Source organism: Temnothorax americanus, unplaced genomic scaffold (assembly GCF_048541705.1).
Source record: "Temnothorax americanus isolate GAGA-0224 unplaced genomic scaffold, ASM4854170v1 Scaffold5, whole genome shotgun sequence".
In the NCBI taxonomy this organism is placed as follows: domain Eukaryota; kingdom Metazoa; phylum Arthropoda; class Insecta; order Hymenoptera; family Formicidae; genus Temnothorax; species Temnothorax americanus.
The window spans coordinates 7,940,925-7,964,544 of record NW_027509657.1 but is presented as its reverse complement, the minus strand read 5'-3'; the positions used below and the strand labels follow the sequence as shown (position 1 = coordinate 7,964,544).

The 23,620-nt window shown below is 42.8% G+C and overlaps 2 protein-coding genes across 7 annotated transcripts; one reads left to right on the top strand and one right to left on the bottom strand.

Moving 5' to 3' along the window:
- Positions 1 to 789: 789 nt before the first annotated feature.
- Men (NADP-dependent malic enzyme) lies at positions 790 to 11,629 on the top strand. 3 transcript variants are annotated; one of them, XM_077418586.1, is made up of 8 exons: positions 790 to 872; positions 3,899 to 4,055; positions 9,179 to 9,337; positions 9,484 to 9,846; positions 9,969 to 10,280; positions 10,372 to 10,740; positions 10,896 to 11,190; positions 11,307 to 11,629. In XM_077418586.1, exons 1-8 carry the CDS (start codon positions 805 to 807, stop codon positions 11,420 to 11,422), a joined length of 1,839 nt encoding a protein of 612 aa, XP_077274712.1. In that variant the 5' UTR covers positions 790 to 804; the 3' UTR covers positions 11,423 to 11,629. The 3 variants fall into 3 exon arrangements, with proteins under 3 accessions (XP_077274712.1, XP_077274713.1, XP_077274711.1); XM_077418587.1 differs by lacking the exon at positions 790 to 872 and adding an exon at positions 1,085 to 1,584; XM_077418585.1 differs by lacking the exon at positions 790 to 872 and adding an exon at positions 2,571 to 2,735.
- A 98-nt stretch (positions 11,630 to 11,727) lies between these two features.
- Positions 11,728 to 23,014, bottom strand: LOC143904171 (uncharacterized). Of its 4 annotated transcripts, none has more exons than XM_077418575.1 (9): positions 18,936 to 23,014; positions 16,597 to 16,675; positions 15,054 to 15,120; positions 14,446 to 14,559; positions 14,193 to 14,295; positions 13,959 to 14,129; positions 13,723 to 13,867; positions 13,384 to 13,634; positions 11,728 to 13,157 (listed from the first exon to the last, which is right to left on the bottom strand). In XM_077418575.1, exons 1-9 carry the CDS (start codon positions 20,031 to 20,033, stop codon positions 12,945 to 12,947), a joined length of 2,241 nt encoding a protein of 746 aa, XP_077274701.1. In that variant the 5' UTR covers positions 20,034 to 23,014; the 3' UTR covers positions 11,728 to 12,944. The 4 variants fall into 4 exon arrangements, with proteins under 4 accessions (XP_077274701.1, XP_077274702.1, XP_077274703.1 ...); XM_077418576.1 differs by having other exon boundaries at positions 14,205 to 14,295; positions 18,936 to 23,010; XM_077418577.1 differs by having other exon boundaries at positions 13,723 to 13,852; positions 14,205 to 14,295; positions 18,936 to 23,007.
- Positions 23,015 to 23,620: the final 606 nt, after the last annotated feature.

The following is a 23,620-nucleotide window of genomic DNA, read 5'->3' as shown; positions in this document are numbered from 1 at the left end:
AGAGGTCGAACGCGATTGGCTCGTGAGTCGAGCCCCCGGATCTGGCCAATCACGTTCCGCCGCTCGAGATTCTTTCGCTCTCCTCTCCTCAATTACATTGTAATTGTAAATACATTATAACTTTCACCATGCATTCACCGCGCCATTAAGAAACAATTAGAACAGCGGGAGGAAACTCTCGCAACGATCGAAGGTATATCGTTATTCGCGTTCCTTTCAAACATAAGGATTTATAATATTTTATATTATTTACACGATGTATATTATAATATATATTGATCCTGATAGCAGATAATGAAAATTACAATTACACTTTCGATGCACGATTATTGAATTTCTCAAATTGAAGAATAATTTACAATATAACGAAAATCTGTCAGAATATGCACAAAACAATTTAACAATTTTGCATATTTTAAAGGCCGAAGCATAATGTATAATCATGAGAAAACGGATTGATCTATTTTCTTATATGGACCAATCAATTTTCTTATACTTTATATTATTATGCGTTATGCAAAAGTCTGATGTGCATGCTTCGGCCGCTTTATGCTTCTTGCGAAAATTAAATGCTTATTCGGCTTCTTTATTCATGTTTTTATTCATACTTTCGAGACGTTTGTTTAACTGTTCAAAAAGATTCTTATATCGATACAAGCCACGTTATTCGTGATGTGCAAAATAATAAAGATTTTTTTGTCTCTTTGCGCGACTATCCACTAGACATAATATATCACAAGAAGCGATTATCGATTAGATAACGATATATATTCAGGACAGAGACCACGCCGCTATCGTCGACGAATGGCTGTCACTGTCAGAAAGAGTTTGCTCGCGTTCGGGAAGACCCGAGCGAAGAACTACCTTCTCAGGTAAATTGCACGCATTGCACGATAGTGCAATGTGACGCGATTGAGTTTTGACAAAAAAAAATCTCTTTTAGTCGCGCAAAGTCATCTCTCTCTCTGTGCACGACAGGTAAGTACGCAATTTCTGTCGTGTCATTAAACAAAAAAGATCCCAACCGAAAGATTACGCAACTACGAACACCGGCGCCGTGGACGACGGCAGGTCGATTAAATAAATCGCGAAGGCCGTTAAGCGTCAGTTCCCCCTCCGAAAAATACGCTTCTCTCGCCTGATTTTCTCCTCGAAAGAGACGCGGGGGGAATCTAGATAAACTAGAGCAAAGGCTGCAACGCGACGGGTGAGCACCACGTTCTCCTCCTTGACGATTCGACGCCAAAACCCACTAGTCACGCTCGTGATCCGCTCGTGATCGGGGCAGTCGATTTCACATCTCACCGGCGCGGCGTGCGAGCCTGGGCGGCTCGCGTTTCTTCTCGAGAAAAATCTCGCTTCCCTTATCGGGATTGATTTTGTCAACAGCTGCAAAATACGGCGCGCTCTTCCCTGCCCTATAGCTAGCTAGCAGAGAGTTATGACGTGTTCGCGATATCGATACGAAATCCGGACGAGCAAATCAACTAGCGAATCGTCCAGCTAATTACTTAAGTGTCGATTCGTCAACGAAATGGGCAGCGGACACTCCAAAGACAATAATGAGCAACGAAACGGCAGGATGTAAGTGCCTTTGTCTTGTTTGTACTTACCTTAATTGCGGCTAACTTGCTCTCTCTCTCTCTCTCTCTCTCTCTCTCTCTCTCTCTCTCTCTCTCTCTCTCTCTCTCTCTCTCTCTCTCTCTCTCTCTCTCTCTCTCTCTCTCTCTCTCTCTCTCTCTCTCTCTCTCTCTCTCTCTCTCTCTCTCTCTCTCTCTCTCTCTCTCTCTCTCTCTCTCTCTCTCTCTCTCTCTCGATGATAAATAGGATTTTAGAATATGTATCGTTAAAAAAAGAAAGAGAAAATGTAGAATTTAAAAATAAGCACTTTGATGTGAAATGTTGTAACAACAGTAACGCAGAATAAAACTAACATTTTAGATCATTATTATTGGCTTAAGCTATAAATATATATTATGTAACTTATTCCTGCACATCAGGATAAATATCTTAAATCTTCAATTTTACTAATAATTAGTTTCTGAGTGGTTGCATCATTTAGGGACATTTAGAAAAAGATATTTGCGTCGGAAATGTATGTGTGACTCAACTTGTATTTCATATTGCCTCATATTGGTAAAAGAATTTTTAATATTTCCTCATTTTACGTATCTTGTAATAACTTTTACACGATAATTCCGTCTGAATTTCGCATTGGCCAAAGATGCATCGCGTGAATCGTGCGACCGGTATATCACGCTGATGGTGACTAAAAGAGTTTAAGGCCATCGCGACAATTACGCGTCGCGCGTTATCGCGTCTCAACAACCGCATCGCTTGTCCACGCTGATAACTTTGCGCAAGGATAAACACGAAGCACGAGACACCACGCGGTGTCTTCCGTCTTCCGATCAATCTTTCCGTTTCGCGATCCAGCTCCGAGAGGGGGAAAGTAAATTCTGATATCTCTCAAATATTGGCGCTCACATATGAGCGAGATACGCGTCCTTCCCCCCGCGGATACGCTGCACGCGGGGGAGATAAGAAACAGCCGCGAGAAGCCGCGAGACGTTTAGTCTTGTTTAGTCTATGCAAAGCATGTCTACGAAGCAGCTTTTGACGCCGCTCGGCTGTCACTTGACGAGTTTCCTCCGTCAATCGAGCGGCCTGCGTTACGCTACCTGCGACCTCGAACCGGCAGAAATCTACCGTCAGCATCACCCGTCCAACGACAGGTAAATTCGATGTAAATTCCGCATCGAAGTCCGTGGATATTGCACGAGAAACGCGCAAAATCCCCTCGCGTCATCGCCGTTTCTCGTTGAATTTCTTTCTTACCTACTTTTCTCACTTTTCTTACGTCAGGAAAGACCGCACTGACCGCAGTTTTTTCCCTATTACGCAATTCGGACACGCGCAAATCACCATGCGTTCAAGAACAGCTTGCTCAATTATATACGAGCTCAACCACCGGAGCGAGTAAATTAATCTTTGTTACGCAAACTTTGTTGAAGGAAATAAAGTTTTCCTATCCTTTTTTCTAACTTTTCGTTAATATATTTATCGTTAATATAATTTCTCAATTATTTTTTCTCGTAACGATGCAGCTACCTATAATAATTACGCGTCCTGCTTCAATAAAATTTTGCAGAGGGAAAATAATGCACAGTCACGACGATTGGACGTACACTTTAAACTTTGATCCATAGTCAGGGCAAAAGAGAGTACGGAAACGCGCGCGCGCGCGCGCGCGCGTGTGTTTTCTAAAATTCTAATATCGACGTGTCTGCAATCGTTTGCATGTTTTTCACACGATGAATCAAACGTGACATTTGTTATTCCGCAAATGCACAACGCGTGATGTGATTGCGCGATAAATGCGCGTGCGTTAAACCGTGCCCCCTCGCAGGTGCGTATCTGACAAGATTGCACCCCCAGAATATATACCCGATATCGAATATGTCCGGTACAAGTAAAAATTCTGAAATTTTCTGCAGAAATTTTATTGAAAAATCCGATTTCGATATTTATCCTTATTGAATGTGTTTATAAAACGTAAATTGTGTATTATATTACACATGGCGATATTTTAAAGATTTGAAGCGCTGATAAGATATATGCGTTCGACGTTGATTATGTTGCGTCTATCAATTACGCGTCAACGTATAGTACAATGAGTAAAATGCGCTTAAGGTTGAAGGATCAATGATTGAAGGTCGCTGGCACGGCGGTGTAGATTTATTCCACCCCTTTGATTTCGCCGACGCGACGCACATGTCGCGTCACGTCACGTCGCTGTGTCTCCTCGCTTCGCTATCGCGTTGCCTGTTCCCTGTCCTATACCATCTTACCGCGAGTTTGCGCGCGGTCCGCTCAGACAAGTGGCATTCGTTCGCAGGACCCAGACCAGTAGCCAGCCCGATTGTAGTAGGAGCAAAACGTCAACCATGTCGAGCTTGGAGCGCGATCAGCTGGGCCAGCGAGGTAGCGGCGACGCGGCCTGCGCCGGCCTTCTGCGTGGCCTCGACCACATCAGGGACCCGCGGTTGAACAAGGTAGGCCGTTGTATTTCGCGAGATAAACGCCGCTTGCGATAGATGAGACGCGAGCACGCGTCGTCGTTACGGATCCGCATAACTCGGGACCTGACTCATTGTCGGTACGGTACGCGGAAGTCTATTTGAAGAAAGAAAAAGAGATGACGAGAGGAGGAAATTAACGAGCGCATTTTATCAAAGACGAAATTATTTTAACTTTAAACATCCTTCCGGTGCTCTCTCGTTACGCATCATTCACAAGTGCTGGACGTACGTACTTATATTTTCATTTTAAGTGGCGAAATATTTGTCATTGTGCGTGTGTGTCACATATCGGGCTTTTTGTAAGATAATGATTTATACACGGCCGGTCGTGTATAATTACCCGGAATAGGAAGATTCCGAGGAAAACGCTTTAACCAGACACTTGGATCCGGTTTGAGGAAATATGACTTGATTCTTCTCTCCTGTGATTCCTTAAATCTTCTCTCGTCACTGTAAAGAATAAAAAAGAGAAGATTTTAATATATATAGCCGATAAAGCTGATTTTGAAAATTAATTTCACGCGTAATTTTACGTAAGATTACAACGCGTCACTTTAATGATTGAAGTAAATATTAGAAACTGATGAGTAATCTCCAATTATATTGATTCGCTGATCTGATATATATAATTTATACCAGATAAAAGAGTTCGCAAATGGTTTGCGAAGCGAAATCTAAGACTTTTGCGTACGTATACGGCAAATCGGATTGCAACTCGACAGCAGAATGCAAGATGACTACGCGAAATACCTCGCGGTAATTGCCTTCCGCGCTTGCGCAATCTCGAAACTCAATATAGTTAAGTGTCCCATTCGGAATTCGGAGGGTGATCGCAGCCCTGAAGTTTCACAATCTTATTTCTGAATTTCCTCGAAGTTATCCGGTCACCATTGAAATCGCGTGTTTAGTTTTCTTCAATTATATACTTTGCGAGATAAAGAAAATGCAATTTTTTTAATCCTTTTCAAGGGCTCTTTGTGCTTCTCCTTCTGAAGTTACCTGGATATAAAAAATTCTCATCCACTTTTAATTCAAAAGTGTCGATTCAACGGCTCTGAAAGCATTTTTAACTGTATCTTTCAGATCGTAAGAAGTTACTTTGATATTTTTCGCGATATCATTTATGAAGCAAATGAGATTCGGGAGTTGATTACGAACAATCGAAATTCTCCAGCGGAAAACTCGAGCGCACAAATATTTCAAAGAAAATAAAACATATACTCTCTTTCCCACTGTAAAGCATCTTTATATCTGATGGTGAAATCATTCGCGAACGTTTCGCGCGGGCTCGTTTTTGCTGAGCAACGGGTACACGTAATACTTGGGGTAGGTCACGGAGTCACTTTATATTCAAGAATTCAAGAATAGGGCTGCCTATCGATTCGTGCGCGGACCGAAGGGTCGCCGTCACGGGAGTCAAGAACCCCAGCGACCGTTTCCACGGTCGGTTGTTTGTCATGGGATGCGAAAATCCCGAGGGAAAAGTTCGGGTAGTGAAAGTGCGACGAGATAATGGAGACCGATTGGTGGAATCTCGTTCCGGATCAGAACCGAGCTACGCGCATCCCTGAGGCACTGCTCGCTTTGGATGGCAGGGTACTCGTTCTTACTTGCGCTTGATTTTGCGATCTCGCATTTACGTTCGGACCGAAGCCCTGGACTTTCTCTTTTGTAAATCTCGCCGAAATCTCAACTTTCTTTTTCCCGCGATAACCAAACAAAACTTTCCCTTTATAATTGTCCTGACGCTTGAAAATATATAATATTTATGTCTTATTAATATTGTGAGATTCACTTATTGTCCATTAAAACGAATATTTTAATGATTTCAATTTTAATAGTTACAAAAGTTAATTCAACCAATGTCGATTGATTTTAGTTTAGCTTATTCTTTTTATCTTTTCCTAATTCTAGATCTATAAGAAGACACAATTATAAATATGCTTTAATATTAATTACTATTGACAACCGTCTATTGCAACGATAGTCGTTAAAAAATATATTTATATCTTATTAATAATATTATTGCAATATATAAGGAACAAAGGTTACAAATAGTTGTATAATAATTGGAAGTTAAGCACCGTGGAGAAAATGAGAGATCCCTATATAGTCGATATCAAAACATGAAGAGAGTGTGATTGGAAAACAATAATTAGCTTTACTTTAGCCATTCTAGACAAACACTTCCACAGCCAGACGGCCTTGTCACTTGTGTCAGCGTTATCAATTTACTCATAGCTAGATATACATACCGCAAAGATTATATTCTATCAAACAAACAAAACTGCGATATTGTGCGATACTAACATTAAGTAAGATAAACATTTCAAGTGCGTTAAAAAAACTTCTATTTATAAAAATATTTTATTACAAATATTTATATAATATATATATTTTTTTTTTAATAGAAAAAGTCTACTTTCCTAAAAGGGAGACATTGTTGACCTCCCTTTAGATTACGTTAATTACTCGTTATGAAATATGATAAATTTTAGAAATTGTGGATAATAATTAACTTTACATTAACAGATTTATATTCTAAAATTATATATTCTATATATATGTATATATATATATAGGTATATATATATATATATATATATATATATATAAATTTTATTTCTCTTTCATATCCAATTTCAAAATTAAAAAAAAATAGAATGGAGAACTTAATTTGTTTGAATGCAGAATATTTATTGATAAAACTTAAGATAGAGTTATTGGTCATCGTTTTAGGGTGCGCATCAAAAAGCGGAGATGACCTCACCTAATGGAAAGGTACTTTTTACGAGCGTTGACCTCTCTATTGAATTACATTTAATCATTTTTCATTCAATTCGTTGTGGTATGACCAATATCATTTATTTCGAAAAAAATCATCTTTTAAAAGCTGATAAAATCATCATAAATTATGGTTTAATCAGAAACTGATTAAACAATAACAATTGACTCAAGGATTACAAAAACGTCATATATCTTACGTATTGACAAATTAGAGAGTTGTTAAATGCTTTCGCGCAAAACCATATTTACGTCTTATCATCAAGAGACATCTTATGTAAGAACGGATATAAAAGCGGTAGATATATTATCATGCACCATTTACATTTACCGGCGACAATGCATTGTTATCGAGAACCACACGCGGAAACCTTCGGTCGCACAAAAGTCACAATCGTCACAATACTTGTTTTTGACGAGAAAAATTTCCGCAATTTTTTGCAACGTTCTTTGCAGTGTACGTTTCTACAGATACGCATGACTATCGGTATTATTAAATTTAATTATCAATATAATTATGCGATAATATTATTCTAGTTTCAACAAACTGTGTTTCAAGACCGACAACAAATTGTATATAAATTCACGCGAAAAATATTGTTAGACACAAAAGATCCAGCCCGACCATATATTGGCACATTTTCTTTTAAAAAATATCGATTTTAGATCGAATTAAAAAAAAAAGATAAATGAAAGAGAGAGATCGAACATCTTATATCGTTTAATAGCGCCGTATGGAAGCAAACTGTGTGGAAGAAAATCAGAAGATGTAAAATGACCATCACAAGGGAAATATTTACGGATAGTTTGATTATTAACACCAGACAGCGGACCGGTTTATCACTTTTCGAGAATAATGCACAAGAGCTCGATACTTTTCCGGTGTTTAAAAATGAATGAAATCAATGCAAAGCAATGCGGTTCATCAACCGCAGTCGAGATAAGTCAACGGGATATAACAAGCCAGCTCATAAATTACTTATGTTGCTCCTTCAATATTGACGTTTTATTAATTAGAAACATCTATTACGTTATCGCGCGATTCGACGTTATAATTTATTCTGTTGGTCTTACAATTAATCTCGCTTGTCGACATTAAAAAAATGTTGGAAAGATATTATCGCAATGAGAAAACGAGAAAATTATTATAGCACATTTTATTTTTTTAATTTTAAGAATATTTTTTATTTTATATTAGTATTAATAGTTCTTTCGTTAATTTTCGTAATTGCAATTGTTATCTTGTAATTATTGTAAGAATGTAACATATAATTAACAGAGCTGGCGCAAGCATTGTTAATTAATTAATACTTTCTACTAATATAGCGAGTTCAAACGGGGGCATTCGTTAAATTTTAATGGTGAAATAATCGTATACCGTGTTGACAATAGCCCGTTATTTAATCGGCCGATAGTTTAAGGATTATCTGGCACAGTCTAACAATTCGCTTTAAAAAAGCATTGGCAGTGTCCCTACAAGATGCAGTTACATCACTATGCCAACGGTATATGTGTTATGTGTTACATCTAATCCAATCTATAATCCAATCTAATATAAAGGGTGTTCTATTTTAAACTTACGCGATTATCTCTGAAAGTACTAGCTGTTAAGATATTTCGGGTTAAACTTACTCGAGAGAATAAATTAGATATTTAAAACGCCTCTTAAATACAGGGTTTTGTGTTGTCGCTTCGACGTCGATTAAAATAATGCGATCGAGTATTTTCTTGATCACTTTTGTTAGATAACGCGTGTTTGTCTGACATCATCCATACAAGCTAGATTAAATTAGACCACAATTGCCACGGGCATTATAATGTCATTAACCTTGAAAGCGAATGTGGATCATGGAAAATGTGAGTCCCGCGGGTAAATTTATCTGAATCACGATCATCGGATGTAACGTTCATGCAACATTAATCAACGCATTTGTAAAAATCAAAGTGGAATGACGATCAGCTGATCACCTTTCACCCACGTTCACTAATGATTGTTGCGCAATCAGCATTTACGGCACCGCACCAGTCTTTTTAATCGAAGGTCAAAGTCTAGTCTGGTGCTCTGACTAATCGATTAATTTTTTCCGATTTGCGGATCTTACAAGAAAAAGTAGCGATAGCGACGCGCGTGCAACACTCAACATTTGAAATAGTATCTGAACGATGGAGACAAAATTAATTGAAAAACATTTCGACAAATAAAATTAAATCATAGAATTATTAGAGATTTTTAAGAGGTAGAGATGCTAGGGTGAGTTTCAATTTCACTTTTTAAACAGTGTATTTAATGATATGACGTTATCACGTTTCAGGGCATGGCGTTCAGCATCGAGGAAAGGCAGATGCTGGGTATACATGGTCTCCTACCGGCAGCCGTGAAAACCCAAGAAGAGCAGTTAGAGCTCTGCCGTCTTAATCTGGAACGCTATACGGACGATCTCTCGAAATACATATATCTCATAGGCCTACTGGTATGTACACGAACACGGCAGTTATCGCCGCCGCTTGATCGGAGACGCTATATATAATATATTAGAGCGGTCTCCCCCGTCCCCCCGCTTGATCAGGCCCGCTCCTCTGTACGCGTTGATTCTCACATTAGGGTCTTGTTCCTTAGGACAGAAACGAGAAACTCTTCTACCGTTTGTTGGCAGAAGATGTAGGTAAAATGATGCCGCTGGTGTACACGCCAACCGTGGGTCTGGCATGTCAGAAATTCGGTCTGGTTTATCGTAGGCCGCGCGGCCTCTTCATAAGCATTCACGACAAAGGGCACGTGTACGACGTCTTGAAAAACTGGCCCGAGCACGACGTACGGGCGATCGTCGTCACGGACGGCGAAAGAATATTGGGATTGGGTGACCTGGGTGCTCACGGCATGGGCATTCCCGTAGGCAAATTGTCACTGTACACCGCATTAGCTGGTATCAAGCCCCACCAGTGTTTGCCTATCACTCTGGATGTCGGCACCAATACCCAGGTACGCGAAAATATATATTATCTCTTTTCTAATTTTAAATCTATATATATATATAGATTTATATATATATATAGATATATATATATATATATGCGCGTTTGATTTTTATATTTTTCTTGCAGTCTTTGTTGGATGATCCCCTGTACATCGGTCATAGACACAAACGTGTTACCGGACAAGACTATGACGACTTCGTGGACGAGTTTATGAAGGCTGTCGTGAAACGATACGGCTCGAATACATTAATCCAGTTCGAGGACTTTGGAAATTTTAACGCGTTCAGATTGCTTCTCAAGTATCGCAACATGTATTGTACCTTTAACGATGATATTCAAGGCACCGCCTCCGTCGCCGTTGCCGGATTACTGGCATCTCTTCGCGTTACGCGGACAAAGCTCTCGGAGAACACGATCGTGTTTCAGGGTGCCGGAGAGGTTGCTATCACATTTAGTTAACACGTTAACCGTCGACCGAAAAAAAAGCAATCGTGCTTTAGCGCGTTCGTAAATTATCAACTGTTTGTAGGCGTCGTTAGGTATCGCGTCGTTGTGCGTAATGACGATGAAAAAGGAAGGGGCAACCGAGGAAGAAGCTAAGAGCAAAATCTGGATGGTAGACTCGAAAGGATTGTTAGTGAAAAATCGTCCAAAAGGCGGACTGACGGAGCATAAATTGCACTTTGCTCGCGAGGACCAGCCGATCGATACTCTGTTGGACGTCGTTAAGACTGCCAAACCCTCGGTTATCATCGGCGCAGCTGCTATCAGGGGTGCCTTCACAACAGAAATACTGAGGGAAATGGCGCGTCACAATGAGGCACCCGTCATTTTCGCTCTGAGCAATCCAACGAGCAAGGCAGAGTGCACCGCTGAGGAAGCGTACATTGCTACAGAGGTAAGAAGCTGATTACGCATTCATTTAAAAAAGAGAGAGAGAGAGAGAGAGAGACACTGTCCTTAAAGAACTCTGATTTTTATTGAAATATCTAACGAGTATGGTATTTTAACGGTTCCTAAATAATTTTATCCAATATCGTTTGAACTGTGCAGGGAAGATGCATATTCGCGAGCGGTTCGCCTTTCCCTCCAGTAACGTACAACAATAAGACTTACTATCCTGGCCAGGGTAATAATAGTTACATATTCCCTGGAATCGCGCTGGCCGCGATATGCGCCGGTATGCGCACAATTCCCGAAGAGACTTTTCTTATTGCTGCAACAACTCTTTCTGATTTGGTAACGCAAGCAGACTTGGACAGCGGAAATCTTTATCCACCATTGGCTGACATACAGAAATGCTCGCTGAGTATAGCATGTGCGATCATGAAATATGCCTATGACAACTGTGAGTATAAATATTATTGCAAATGCATCGGAGGAGACGGGCATATATACGAAGCATCTCGTCCCGTGCATTCTAACATATAATATGAATTATTCATGTATCTTTCTTATGCGCAGGTCTAGCGACTGTCCATCCCGAGCCTACGGATTACGAGAGTTTTATTAAGGCGCAGCTGTACGATCCAAGCTACAAGTCATCCATACCTCCAATTTACTCGTGGCCGAAATTGTAATACTTTCATTAATTTGACGTCATAATTCCACGCACAATTATCTCGGATCTACGGAAGAGAAATACCTATATAATGTTTTGAGGGAATTCTTCGGGAAACGAATTTTCCTCGCTTCTCTAAAGCCTGTTGATCGGGCTGTTATTTTATTTTAAGCGCCACGTGTATGCGAATGTGACCAATGTGCAATATAAAATTATTAAACGGGAATGAATTTTTTTTTATGTGCAGGCTTTATTTGCAAATAAAGTATATGAGCTTCATATAAGAATCGATTTGCTGGTTGAACAAATAAATATCGATGCTGGTTCGAAAGAAATGTATTTATTGCTACTTAAAGAATCGGTTTTTTTTTTGCAGAAGTAGACATCTCCGGTCGTTTAATTAACGAGCAGTAGATATAATATTCTTTATTTCGTAGATGTGGTATAACTAAGGTCAAACAAAACTTACACAGGTGATACAGTTGTGCAAATTAAAGATGTCCGTGATAAAAAAAAGTTGCCTTTTCACGTTCGACATATCATTTCCCATAATACCCGGCGTACGTCACCAATTTAACTAAAATCTTTATAGCACAATAATGTAAAATCGACAAAAAGTTTTTGCTTAATTAGGCCAAGAATTTAAAGGCAGTGCTAAGTCGGCAAGTCGTGAAGAAGTTGCGCGATTTCTTTTTCCAAATTCAATATATCAGAAATTAATGAAAGAAAAGAACTATTTTCTAAGACAATTATGTATTCTTACGTTTCTCAAGATGTATATAATTCACAACGATGAATTGGTGATCGTTATTCACACACTCTCGCTTTCTCTCGATTCCTGTCAACCATATTGACGTGTATGCGTAAGACTATCTTCCACTTTGTCACTAGTCTGATACTGCTCGAACACGTTCGTAGTCGTCAATTTAGAACGGATTATAAAATTGCGGACCCCGAAAGTGATCTTTACTCAAACTCGTTTATATCGCACAGTAACATGGTAATAAATTTAAAGGACAAAAAATGTACAGAAGAGCGTTTAAAAAATTGTTTACAATTGTGGGACTCTGTTACGCTACACTGAGCAGACACACTGGCCTTTGCACGCCAGTAACAGGGACCTCGTCGCTGCCTCATGATCGACAATTGCGATTAAAAACACAGCGGACCACTAAGGACCTTATCGAGTAACGGGTAGTAATCTGATCGCTCATCGTTAAATATATCGAATTCGAATTAGTCCAAGTTCCACGGCACCACCGCACTACTGCTTTCCCTACGTGTAGTTCCTACATATACATAGTTCCAAGTTAAATCGAGTGCGAATTAAATGAGAAATTCCAATGATCGGTATTTATACACCCATGCACGCACTATCTTTTAAATGTCAATGTTCGTGTCGTATCTCATCATCGAGTTTCATAATTACGAAAGAGACATGTTTTCATGAAAACTAATGATATCAGAACGAAGACGTAGGGCAGTAGCGTCGTTGAAAGTGGAGTGTCTGTCCAGCACGGAGGTCGGTCCCTTTCCTAGCTTCATCGAGAGAGTGAATGTGATCGTTCGTGAGATTGTTGAGAATCACCAGCTGCACGCGGGTCGGGCAATCTCTGGGATGCCGGTAAAGCATCGAAAAATGGATGAGTCAAAGCATCCTTCAAAGTAATGCGTTGCGAGGGTTCGTACTCCAACATTTTTTGAACGAGATCGAACAGTTGACGATGCTCCTCATCATCAGACAGCATGTAACGCTACACAGACATGAAAGTACATATTATTTTTCGAAACCAACAATTGCATCATTATCGAAAACAATTTTATCACTAATTGAATAAATTCTAATTACAATAATTCTAATCTACATTCTCAATCTCTACCCACTTTATTCTGGTTACTTGGACCTTTGTCTCAATTCGTATGGTTAATAGCTACAATTTCATGTAAGAACTTGATCGAAGTAAAAATCAAAATACTAACATGTAGCGGCTTGCAATTTTCTCGTACATATCTACCGGCCGAACTCTTGTCATCCCAATCCAGTTTGCCGTGGTAGAAGTACTTGGTCTTAGTTTTGCGGGCCATGCGATGTGGTATTGTGCCAAGTATGCGTTCCATCATCGCCAAGTGCTCGCGATTATCATGTGTTTGGAATAACGTGATGCCCAGGTATAACTCGAACAAGATGCAACCAATGGACCAAACGTCGCAGGGTTGAGACCAGCCCAGTTCTACATACAGAAAAATACAAGATTAACGATGGAGATCGCGATACAAATGTACGTGCAACCAAAAAAATATATTAAGATAGGCACTGACCTAAAATTACTTCGGGCGCTCTATAGTGTCTCGTGCTAACGATCGTACTATGATGCTCGTGGTCGAAAGTAGCGCTACCAAAGTCGATAAGTCTGATGTCGGTTCGCTTTACGCGTCTCATGTCCCTCCGCTTGAAAAGAAAGAGCTTTTTTGAAACACTTTAGAATGGAAGCTTATCCTATATGCCGAATCGAAGCTCGACGGACTGATAATACAAAATAATAACAACAGCACACCTTTTTATTGTTATACGTGCTGTCGTAGTCCGAGTCGACGAATAAGATGTTCTCCGGTTTAAGATCCGTGTGCGTCAGCTTGTTGTCGTGCAAAAACTTTACGGCGTAACAAAGCTGATAGCCCATATGCCTGACATGTTCCAATGGATACGGCTGGTAACTGTTATCCCTCTGTAAAAATAATTTCGTCAACATCCCGAATATGATAGCGTCGAATTCGTCTAAGGTACTTACTTCGATACTCACCAGGAAATCGAAAACACTCAGACCGAGCATTTCGAACGCGATGCACATATGCCCGTGATAATTGAACCAGTCGAGCATCTTTACGCATAGACTAAAATGGAATAATCGATAGTTAGTTGCTGCCACTCTCTTCAACTTATAATTTAAATTGAAACAAAAAATATCCTTGCTTGTAAAGTAGCTTCTCGTCTATAAAACTACTTAAAAATTAAAGAATAAATAAAACAATTTGTATACTAACTGCTGGCCTTCCGGATCCTTAAAAGCGATCTTCTCAAGAGCATTTATCTCCAACTTCGCTGCCTCCCTGTACTTCTCCACGTTTTTAATAATCTTCAAAGCCATCACATGATCCCTAGAATGTTCATAACGATTATGATATCTGATACCGAAATCGTCTCTCCTCAGCTCAAATCCCGCATCCCGCGAGAACGAAGCCGCACGTGGAGAATATTTTTCACGCGGGCGTTTGCCGTAACTTCATGTTCCGCTAAAGAGATCTAATTCGCGGCCGTCACAAATGCCCAACCCGTAAAACAAAGTGCAAGGCCATCCTATTATTGCGACTATACTCGCGCGTCATTTTGTGACAGTGCCGGATGGCTATTTCTGCCCGCGGAACGTCGTCGCGTAACGCGCGCATTTAGGATTTTCCTCCGCGCGCGAATTGACGATGACGCGCGAGAGGAACCGAGCGAGATCCAAGAGGATAGCGAGCGCGACCGCGAAAAGAGATAAATATAAATAAGTAGGTAGGAAGATAGAAAGAGAGAAATATGAGTAGACAGTGGTAGAGACGTGCGAGACACGAAATATGTTACCTATGTACTTATGTGAGCTGGCACTTACATTTGCAAGTCCTTAACCTTGACAACTTTTCCAAAAGTACCCTCTCCTAGGGTGGCCAGTACTTTATCTGCAATGCAAAAGTCGAGATAAATACCAAGCGGATACGAGCCTCGCGGCCCACGGGAGGAGGGAGTGCTCGCCTGCGTTCACCAATCGGACGGGACACCCTCTCGCTCGTGGCTTCGACAAACGCGGGTGTGATCCGCGTCCATCGCTCCTTTAACAAAAGGAGAAGGAAGACCGCTCTCTCAAGGAGAGCCGTCGCGCTTGAACGAGAGAAAAAAAAACAGAAAAATGGGGGTCGCGAAGGAACGCGGGCGAGACTCTTCCGTGTGGGCGTTCGGCCGATCGTGCGTTATCGTACACGCGCGGTTCATGGTGAACGGGATAACGAATAAACGGTATTAAATGGAACGATATCGTATAGTTTAAATGTCGATCGGAAACATCGCTGCTCTCCTAAAGGCCCTAAAACGGGGTAAGCAGCGTAATCGTTTGAACGGACACGCGGGACGTGGCATTTACTGTCGGTCGTACGGGAGAACCTTTTACGTCGTCCCGTCCTTCGTTCTTAACGTAACGCGTAGGCAAGGAGAGTTCAATATGATATAAAGCGATATAAAGACGATGAGAGTAAATGCCAGTCGTCCTCGCGCGCGAGTATCAAGAGCGAGGAACACGTCGTCCCGAGGACGACGTATCGAGAAGATAGCGCAAAACAAGAGGAAGGCCCTTCGGTCTTTCTCATTCATCTCTGCTCCCTTCCTCCGAGCTCTCTGTCTCCACCGGACCACCCTTGCGTTGAGAAGGGATCCGCGATTCAACGGGGAATCAAGAAGAAATCTCTTTGCGCCGGCTTCCCGATAATCGTCGTCGTCGTCGTCATCGAGCCGACGGACTTCCTACGTGCTGTTGAAACATGTGGTTGCTAAATATATATATTCATGTTATTTCTTAGATATCTTTCTGAGATAAATCTTACATAAGCAGACAGACAAAGAGAAACTATATCTTTTTTTTTACCTTTCGCGTATACCGAGTTAGCGCGCGAAAGTGTCCGGAAAGATCGACAGGGAGAATTTTCGATCTAGACAGAGAACCGCGCCAATACGCACAAATGTGTGTACAGGTAAGTGGTTCCATATATATAACATATCTCAATATATGCGCGTATGTGTATGCTGAACGGCGAAGCTCAGCGAGAACATCGATACATCAACAACGTGATTAACGCGTGAATTGTTACTCTTGTTTTTTAGTGTAAATATTGTTTCATATATAATACCCATAGTTCAAGCAAGGAGAAGTGAAAAAAAAGTGTAAGAGAATAGTAGAAAAAGAAACGACAGAGAGAGAGAAAGAGAGAGAGAGAGAGAGAGAGAGAGAGAGAGAGAGAGAGAGAGAGAAAGAGAGAGAAAGAGAGAGACAAAAAGAGAGAAAGAGAGACAAAGAGTAGGGGCAGATACCGTAGATAACCGATCAGTTAATCGACCTGAGGCTTGCTTAAATCTACTACAATGAGTGTATTCACATGATCACGAACATCTATTTGCCAGGATGTCGCCGGATTGGTATACAAGGTGGCCGTCTTCATCGTCCTCGACGGAGGGCGGTCGTGGGCTCTATTTGGGCCGGCGGTATCGGTATCGGTGCGTGCCGAGAGTTGGACCCAATCGCAGATCGCGGACCCGCCGTGTTCGGTATTCCGTGTTCGCGTCGGTCCGATTCAGAAACGTGGAGAGATCATGCCGGACGTAGGTGCACGTATCCAGAGTCGAAGGAGCCGTTGGCCGGTCGATGGGTCGTCGGGTCACATCCGCCGTGTCCACGTGGCCAGTCATGGGATGATGGTATCCAGGTCGAGGCGGCCGCCGATCGTCAACCAATTGCCACACACCGTGCCATCCACCACCGTCGTCACCACCACCGCGAATCGGCGGAGACCCGTGTAACACGCGGCAGAGGACGTGTGTAAGCACGGGACGAACGTACGAGAGTGTCGGTGGGGGTAGGAAGGTAGGATAACATCGTCATCGCCATCGAGAGAGATAGAGAGAGAGACGCCAACCCGATCCGAGCGCCCGGTCGACCATAGTTGTGACCAATCCGTGTGTGCCATATCCGTTTCCATTCCATTCCATTCCATTACAACGGAGATGGTAACCCAACAATCAGAGAGAAAGGGGAGAGGGCAAAATGGTTTGCCAAGTCAGAAAGTTGCGGTTACGAATTTACCATTCGGCACATAATACGTATATTCTTTTCTTTTTTCATTTACTTTTTACGCTTTTCTTTAGTCTATGTTTTTTTTACATTACTTTTTCGTATGGCAGACGTTCTCTTATTTTAATTATTTATCCGTTTTCGGTTTTTTATTTTAATCTCGCTCGCCTATATACTCGTTATATATGTATTCGTGTTAGACCTGGTATATGCGTGCCTTGAAGGACCCGGTTTCAAGACGCGCACGGCTCTACGGACTAGAGCACTTCGTACATGAAACGACTACAAATGCACATTCTAACGTAGGCAGACAGAGAAAAGCAGAGAGAGAATCATGTGCGTTATGTACACGTATAATCGGATAATCGCGATAAGGTATATATGGCAATGATTTAAATGACAATAAATATATATATATATATATATATATGTACTATACTATATATACCACTATATTTCATCGATGATCATTTTGCGAACGAGACAATGAATTATTCCGATTTACCCGAATCCCAATCTCGACGAAGGATAAACAAATATAAAAAAAAGAGACAAAGAAAAAAAAACATACGCGGACGACCGGACAGCTTCCTTCGAAGTGCTCGTAACACGTTACCTTTCATCTAACACGGACTCGGAGAGGTAGCTTAGTTAAACTGTTAATTGCTTAATAGACTCGTCATAGTACTTACGTGTTTCGCGTAAACCGTCCGCGCCGCTCCACGACGATCGATAGAGATATCTCTCGATCCTCATGGGGCACGATCCTCATTGCCGCAATACGGAGCAATACTGATCGGGGTTTTCGATCCTACCTTATCGAGAACACGACACGCGGATTGAACTGTCGAATTGTTCGGATCGTCGATCGCTAGTCACTTCTACGTACGGATGAAATTAAACAGAAAAAGGAGAAGCAGAGCCCCGTACTCTCTCGTAGTCCTTCGTACTCTCAACATGTTATTAAGATCATTGAAAAAAAAGGGAGATAATCGTAAACAAAACTGTTGCATCTTCGATGTCGATACAATTCTGATCTTAATGTGAGATTTAGTTCACTTTCCACAAGTGTACCGCAGCGTAGTCTTGAATATCCAGCCGCCATGTAAGATGACGGTTCGATCGATTCAAAAATGGTCGGATAACCGAATTGAATCTTAAGCACAAACAGTATCTACATCGCAAATGTATATGTTACATGAAACGTGTTACTCTCAATCCCCGAGTTGGAAACAGAAGAGATTGATAAATATTACACTTTTGGAAACGCGATAAGGTAGATCGACGTGGCAGGCGAGTGTTCCAGGGTATCCTCGTGGGTACTCTCACGGCAAACATTGGCAGACGTGCAGTGTTTAGCTTATCGGAGAGGTAGCGGCGACTACTGCGGTTAATAGACCTTTCAACGGTTTCGCGTAACAGACGTCAGTCAGCGTGAATCTAGGGAGTGTGTTAGGACGGAAAGGAATTTCACACAAGTTGCGCGCGCGATCTGCAAACGCATATACACACACACACACACATACTACAAACGAACACACAGGCGAGGACGAGAAGGACAAGACAACAGCGGCAACGGACACGCTCTGCTTAAAACGGCGGTCGGCGCCGCTTTCGCGAGATCGCGCAATCCGGACAACCCGCGGCTCGACAACTTACGATCGCGTCGTGGATCGCGTCCACCTCGTTAATCGCGCTCGCGCTACTCGGGGCTATCGCGCCCTTGGACGCGTCCTCCTTCTGGTTGTTACGGTGATTGCTCCTTCTGTACTTGCTGGCGATGAGATCCGTCGTGCTGGGACGTACGTTCGCCTGTCCGCCGGCCGCCAACTGGCTGTAGGTGTCCTCCATGGCGGCGTACTTCAGGATCAGGCTTTGGATCTCCTTTCGCTTGGCCGCCCGATCCGAGATCGACGGATCCACATCCTCGGTTAGCACGTCGTACGCGTTCCGCGTAATATTCTGAGCGATGTCACTGTTCTCCGCGTTGTTGTTGGCGACTGGCGTCTTGTCCGGATCGACCGTGATCTCGTCCGTAAACGTCAACGTTTCGATCTTGACTGGTCGGGACAATTTCAAGGACGTCGAGCGAGCTTCCAGCTGCTCGCTCTTGCCGTGTCGATGCGGTCTCACCTTCCGACTGCGCGTTTCCGCGTGTCCGGATTTGTGTCTACCGTAGCGGCGATAAGCTTCCGAGTTCAGTAAAGTCTGTCGTGCGGTGCGGTTGTAGGCGGGCGTCTTCTCGCGCCTGGGTTCCCTGCTTATCACGGAGCTCACGTAGGGATAAGCTTTCTCGCTGAGAATCACGTTGGTGGGACTCTTGATGATGGTACGAGTCATCGAGGGCTCCAGAGTCTTGTCGTCGCGCACAAACGGACTGTCGTCTCGGTGATAATAGCTGTGATCGCGCTCCTGCCTCCGCGAATAACCGCGAGCGCTTCGCTCCGAGTCGTCGGCGTGCCTCTTGCTGGAATACTTGTCTAAAATCGTGCTGTACTTGTCCTCTAAGCGACTTCGCGTACTACCCAGTCGGCCGACAATAGGCGATCGCCTCGCGGCCGTGGCGCCGACGCCTCGGTCGTTGAGCGCGGACGTTCCGCGCACCCTCGTAGTCAACTTCTGGAGGAGACTCGTGCAGGAGTCGCTTAGCATCTGCGTCACGCTGGTCGTGGTGGACGAGCGTGCGAAACGACCTCGTCGCGCGACCGAGCTCTGTCGAGACGTCGACATGCTGTCGCGCGGTGCGAATATGAACATTTCGGCGAATATGAACTCGAGATCGCTGTCAAGTCGCGAGCTACGTCGAACCACCCACGATTTCCCAGATCAGATAATCCGACCTTCGAGCGGAACACTCAAGATCGTCCTGGCGGATCTCGCGAGGTGATCTCAGCGCGACATGCCCGAGCCGTAGTGGCCAAGTCGTGCGAGGAAATTGGCCGCAAGAGCGATCGAACACGAAGACACCGAGGCTGACGAAACGATCTTCTACGCAGGTACATCACTACGGAAAGGCGCCGAGCACGCCGATCACGAAAGGAGAAAAAACGCCGTCAAGCAAAGCACTAAGCTACAACCACGACGATGATCAGCAGGACGACGTCGGCCGTTCACGAAGACGAAGACGAAGACGAAGACGGCAGCAGTAGTAATAGCGACGACGACGACGACGACGACGACGACAACAACGAGGAGAAGGCGAAACTCGGTGCGCCCCGCCAAATACTCTCTCGTCGTACTAAAAATACCAGGGAGCGGTGGTGTGCCCGCTCCGACGAGAACGATTCGTCCACCTCTCTCAAAAGCGACTCTTTGAGAGCGATCGGATGCGAAGTAACGAAGAGAGAGAGAGAACGATCAGCGTAACTCGCACGCGCGATCACGACGAAGGAGAGACGGACGAGCGGAATTGAAGGAAGACGAAGAAAAGCGCAGGTGGAAAGCGGAGAAGATGAGAAGAGCGAAGAGGACGGAAAGGAGAGGGATCCGCGGGGTATTACGTAAATTGTCTCGGAACGTTTATTCGAAACGTGCCGAAGTTCCGCACGCGCTATGCGGACTTGTGCTTGGCAACGCCGTGCGTCGTGCTTCCTGATCCATGGAGAAGAAATAACCATGAATGGCGCGATTCCTGCTACTTGCACGCGTCATGGGAAAACGCATCATAACGAACCATCACCGCCGCGTATTTTTACTATTTTCACGCGACCTATCTTTCTCTTTCTCTCCCACTTGCTCCGTATACCTTGACACACATAGAAATATCTTAATTGCGATGTCAATCCAATGTAGAGTAGGTCTATTGCATGGTCCAATATTGGTCACTCAATAACAACGCTGGCACTTTTTTAATACAGATATTAGATAAACATAGTATATTGCGTTTTGTACGCATACAAAGCGCCTTTAGGTCTCCTCTGGAAGATTTTAGAGGATAAGGAATCATAAGAAAAAATGACAAGAGATAGAAGAGAAACTATACAATCATCTGTGTTAAATTATCCAGTCATTAAAATTCTTTTTCAAAATTTTGTTATTATTCCAATCAGCAAAACAAAACTAAATTTTTAGAGATTATCTAAAAAAAACTGTCCTCGCGCAATGATAACTGCGAGACTATCATTTCTATTAATTTTTAGATTTAAAAAAGTCAAGCAAATAAGAATAAAAGAATCTTCGAGTAAGATCTGATAATTTCACTCGAGAATCATCAAAACTAGTCAATCGTATCGCATATAAAATAAGCAAAACGATTCAAAATCCAATATCCAAAAAGAAATGAATGAATGAAGCACACGTCGCTAAATCCTAAAAACTTGGTCTAAAAATCAAAAGCGTTTGATCAAAAAATTAGTGAACAGGTTCGTGTGAACTCTAATACTATTAATAAAGCTCGAATTGTCTCCAAGATCGCGGTGTCAAAGATACCATCCTATCGTCGTAGATTTTAAGTCCGAGTATCGGTATAAATACACGCCGTTTACAAAATACGCAGTTTGTTCGCGCAGACTACTCGCCCACGGATACCTCCGCATCGTGTCGGTCTCAAAATCATCTCCGAAATATCTTCTGGCGAAGCGATTGATTAATTTGGCTCGAGTTAGAAATCAGACCACTTAAAAATACAGAAAAGACACGTATATACGTTTCTATTATCAAAAGAAGAACGAACAGATTAAATATCGTCCAGCTGTAAACTTGTAGAAGTGTAGAGCTATAAAAAAAACCGAGTTTTTTCCATAAAAACTCCATTGTTACACAAGCAATTCGAAGAAGGAGGCTAAATACAATGCTCGAGCTAATCGCGAATGCAGAACAGCAAGAGCCATAATCAATATGGATCACCGCTATAAACGTTTCGCTTGACGGATTGTTTTTTATCGTATCGCGAAAAAAATACTTCTGCCAAATCACTCATGTTGCGATAACGAAAGCGTCGTTGCTCGGGCTTCGAGGAGTTACGCGTGTTTCTTCCGCTACCTAATATTGACCAAGGTTAGGCCGTAATATCGAGTTAAAAACGGGGAGGAAGATGGGGGAAAGCGGGCACCGTACTGGAGCACACGCTTCTCGTTCTCCAAGTTGCGTCGTCGTCGTCGTCGTCGTCGTCTTCGAGAATGGGCTACGCCAAATATAAACTGCGGTGGCCTGAAACGCGTGCGCCACGATCGTCATGCTGTACAGAAAACCCAACGCGCCGAGCTTAAATGTTAAAGTCCTGGCCGGCTAATCAGCTCGGTAGGCTCGCGCAGTGTCATCGTCATCGCCGTTGCTGCGTGGCGGACGGCCAACAGAAATGAACGCACGCGTTTTATACGTTAACCCTTTTACAAAAGAAAAACAAATTTCCGCGGATATTTTGAACGACGTAGCTTTTTTAAGCTATTAGAAATATCTTCAATTAATATTCAAACGAAAAAATTTTATATTTCTTGAACTCATTATAGAACTCTAATATCTTCACTTTTACGCTCAAATTACTCTGCTTCTTCAAATGTCTCTTGACGTGGTTAATTTTTTCTTTTTAATATAATCAATGATTTTTTTTTAACAAGAGTAAAAAGGATTACAAAATTACGATATAAAATTTTTCGAGTGCATGAGAAGTGGATTAGAATTGGAATGCGTTTCAAGCCAGCATATGGTCGCAGAAATAGCGAGCATAAACAACACGCACATACCGAAACGCACATACACATCCTACTCGAGCAAATAATTAACATTGAATATCGTGGAGCTATACGAAGGTCTCGACGCTACCTCGGAAGCCGATGTATCGTTAGTTTCGGGAGTGACGTCAAGTTTCGTGTCGAACTCCCTGGTGGTTTCGGTGACGTTGCGCTGCAACCACGCTTCCCAATCCTCGTGACGCGGCCACCAGGGAACGTTTCCGGGCATCAGCAGACTCAATTCCCGAGTCTGGAAGGACGATGACGACGACGACGTGGCCGATGGTGGACCACCATCGGCCAAAGCACCGCCGCCGCCGCCGCCGCCGAGGGCGGCCCAACTTCCAGGATCCAGGTTGACGGTTGACGCGCGAAACGAGAGATGGTTCACCCGGTCACCTACACCTCGCGCCACGTCTCACGAGCGCATCTTGCCAACTGCAAGATGCGCGTATTTCTAAATCCAGGTTGAACGATTCTGGGCCGCCAGCCGTGCCACCAGACTTTACCTACCGCGGCGATAAAACGGAAATCGACACGACTCTGCTTCAACGTTCCATTTTCGAAGACGGAGTATTAATTTTCCGTAGATTAATTCGTTACTCTCGAGGCACTTTCTCGATTCGAAAGAGTAGCTGGAGCTTTCGTTCGTTTTAGATGCGAAGATGTCGTCGA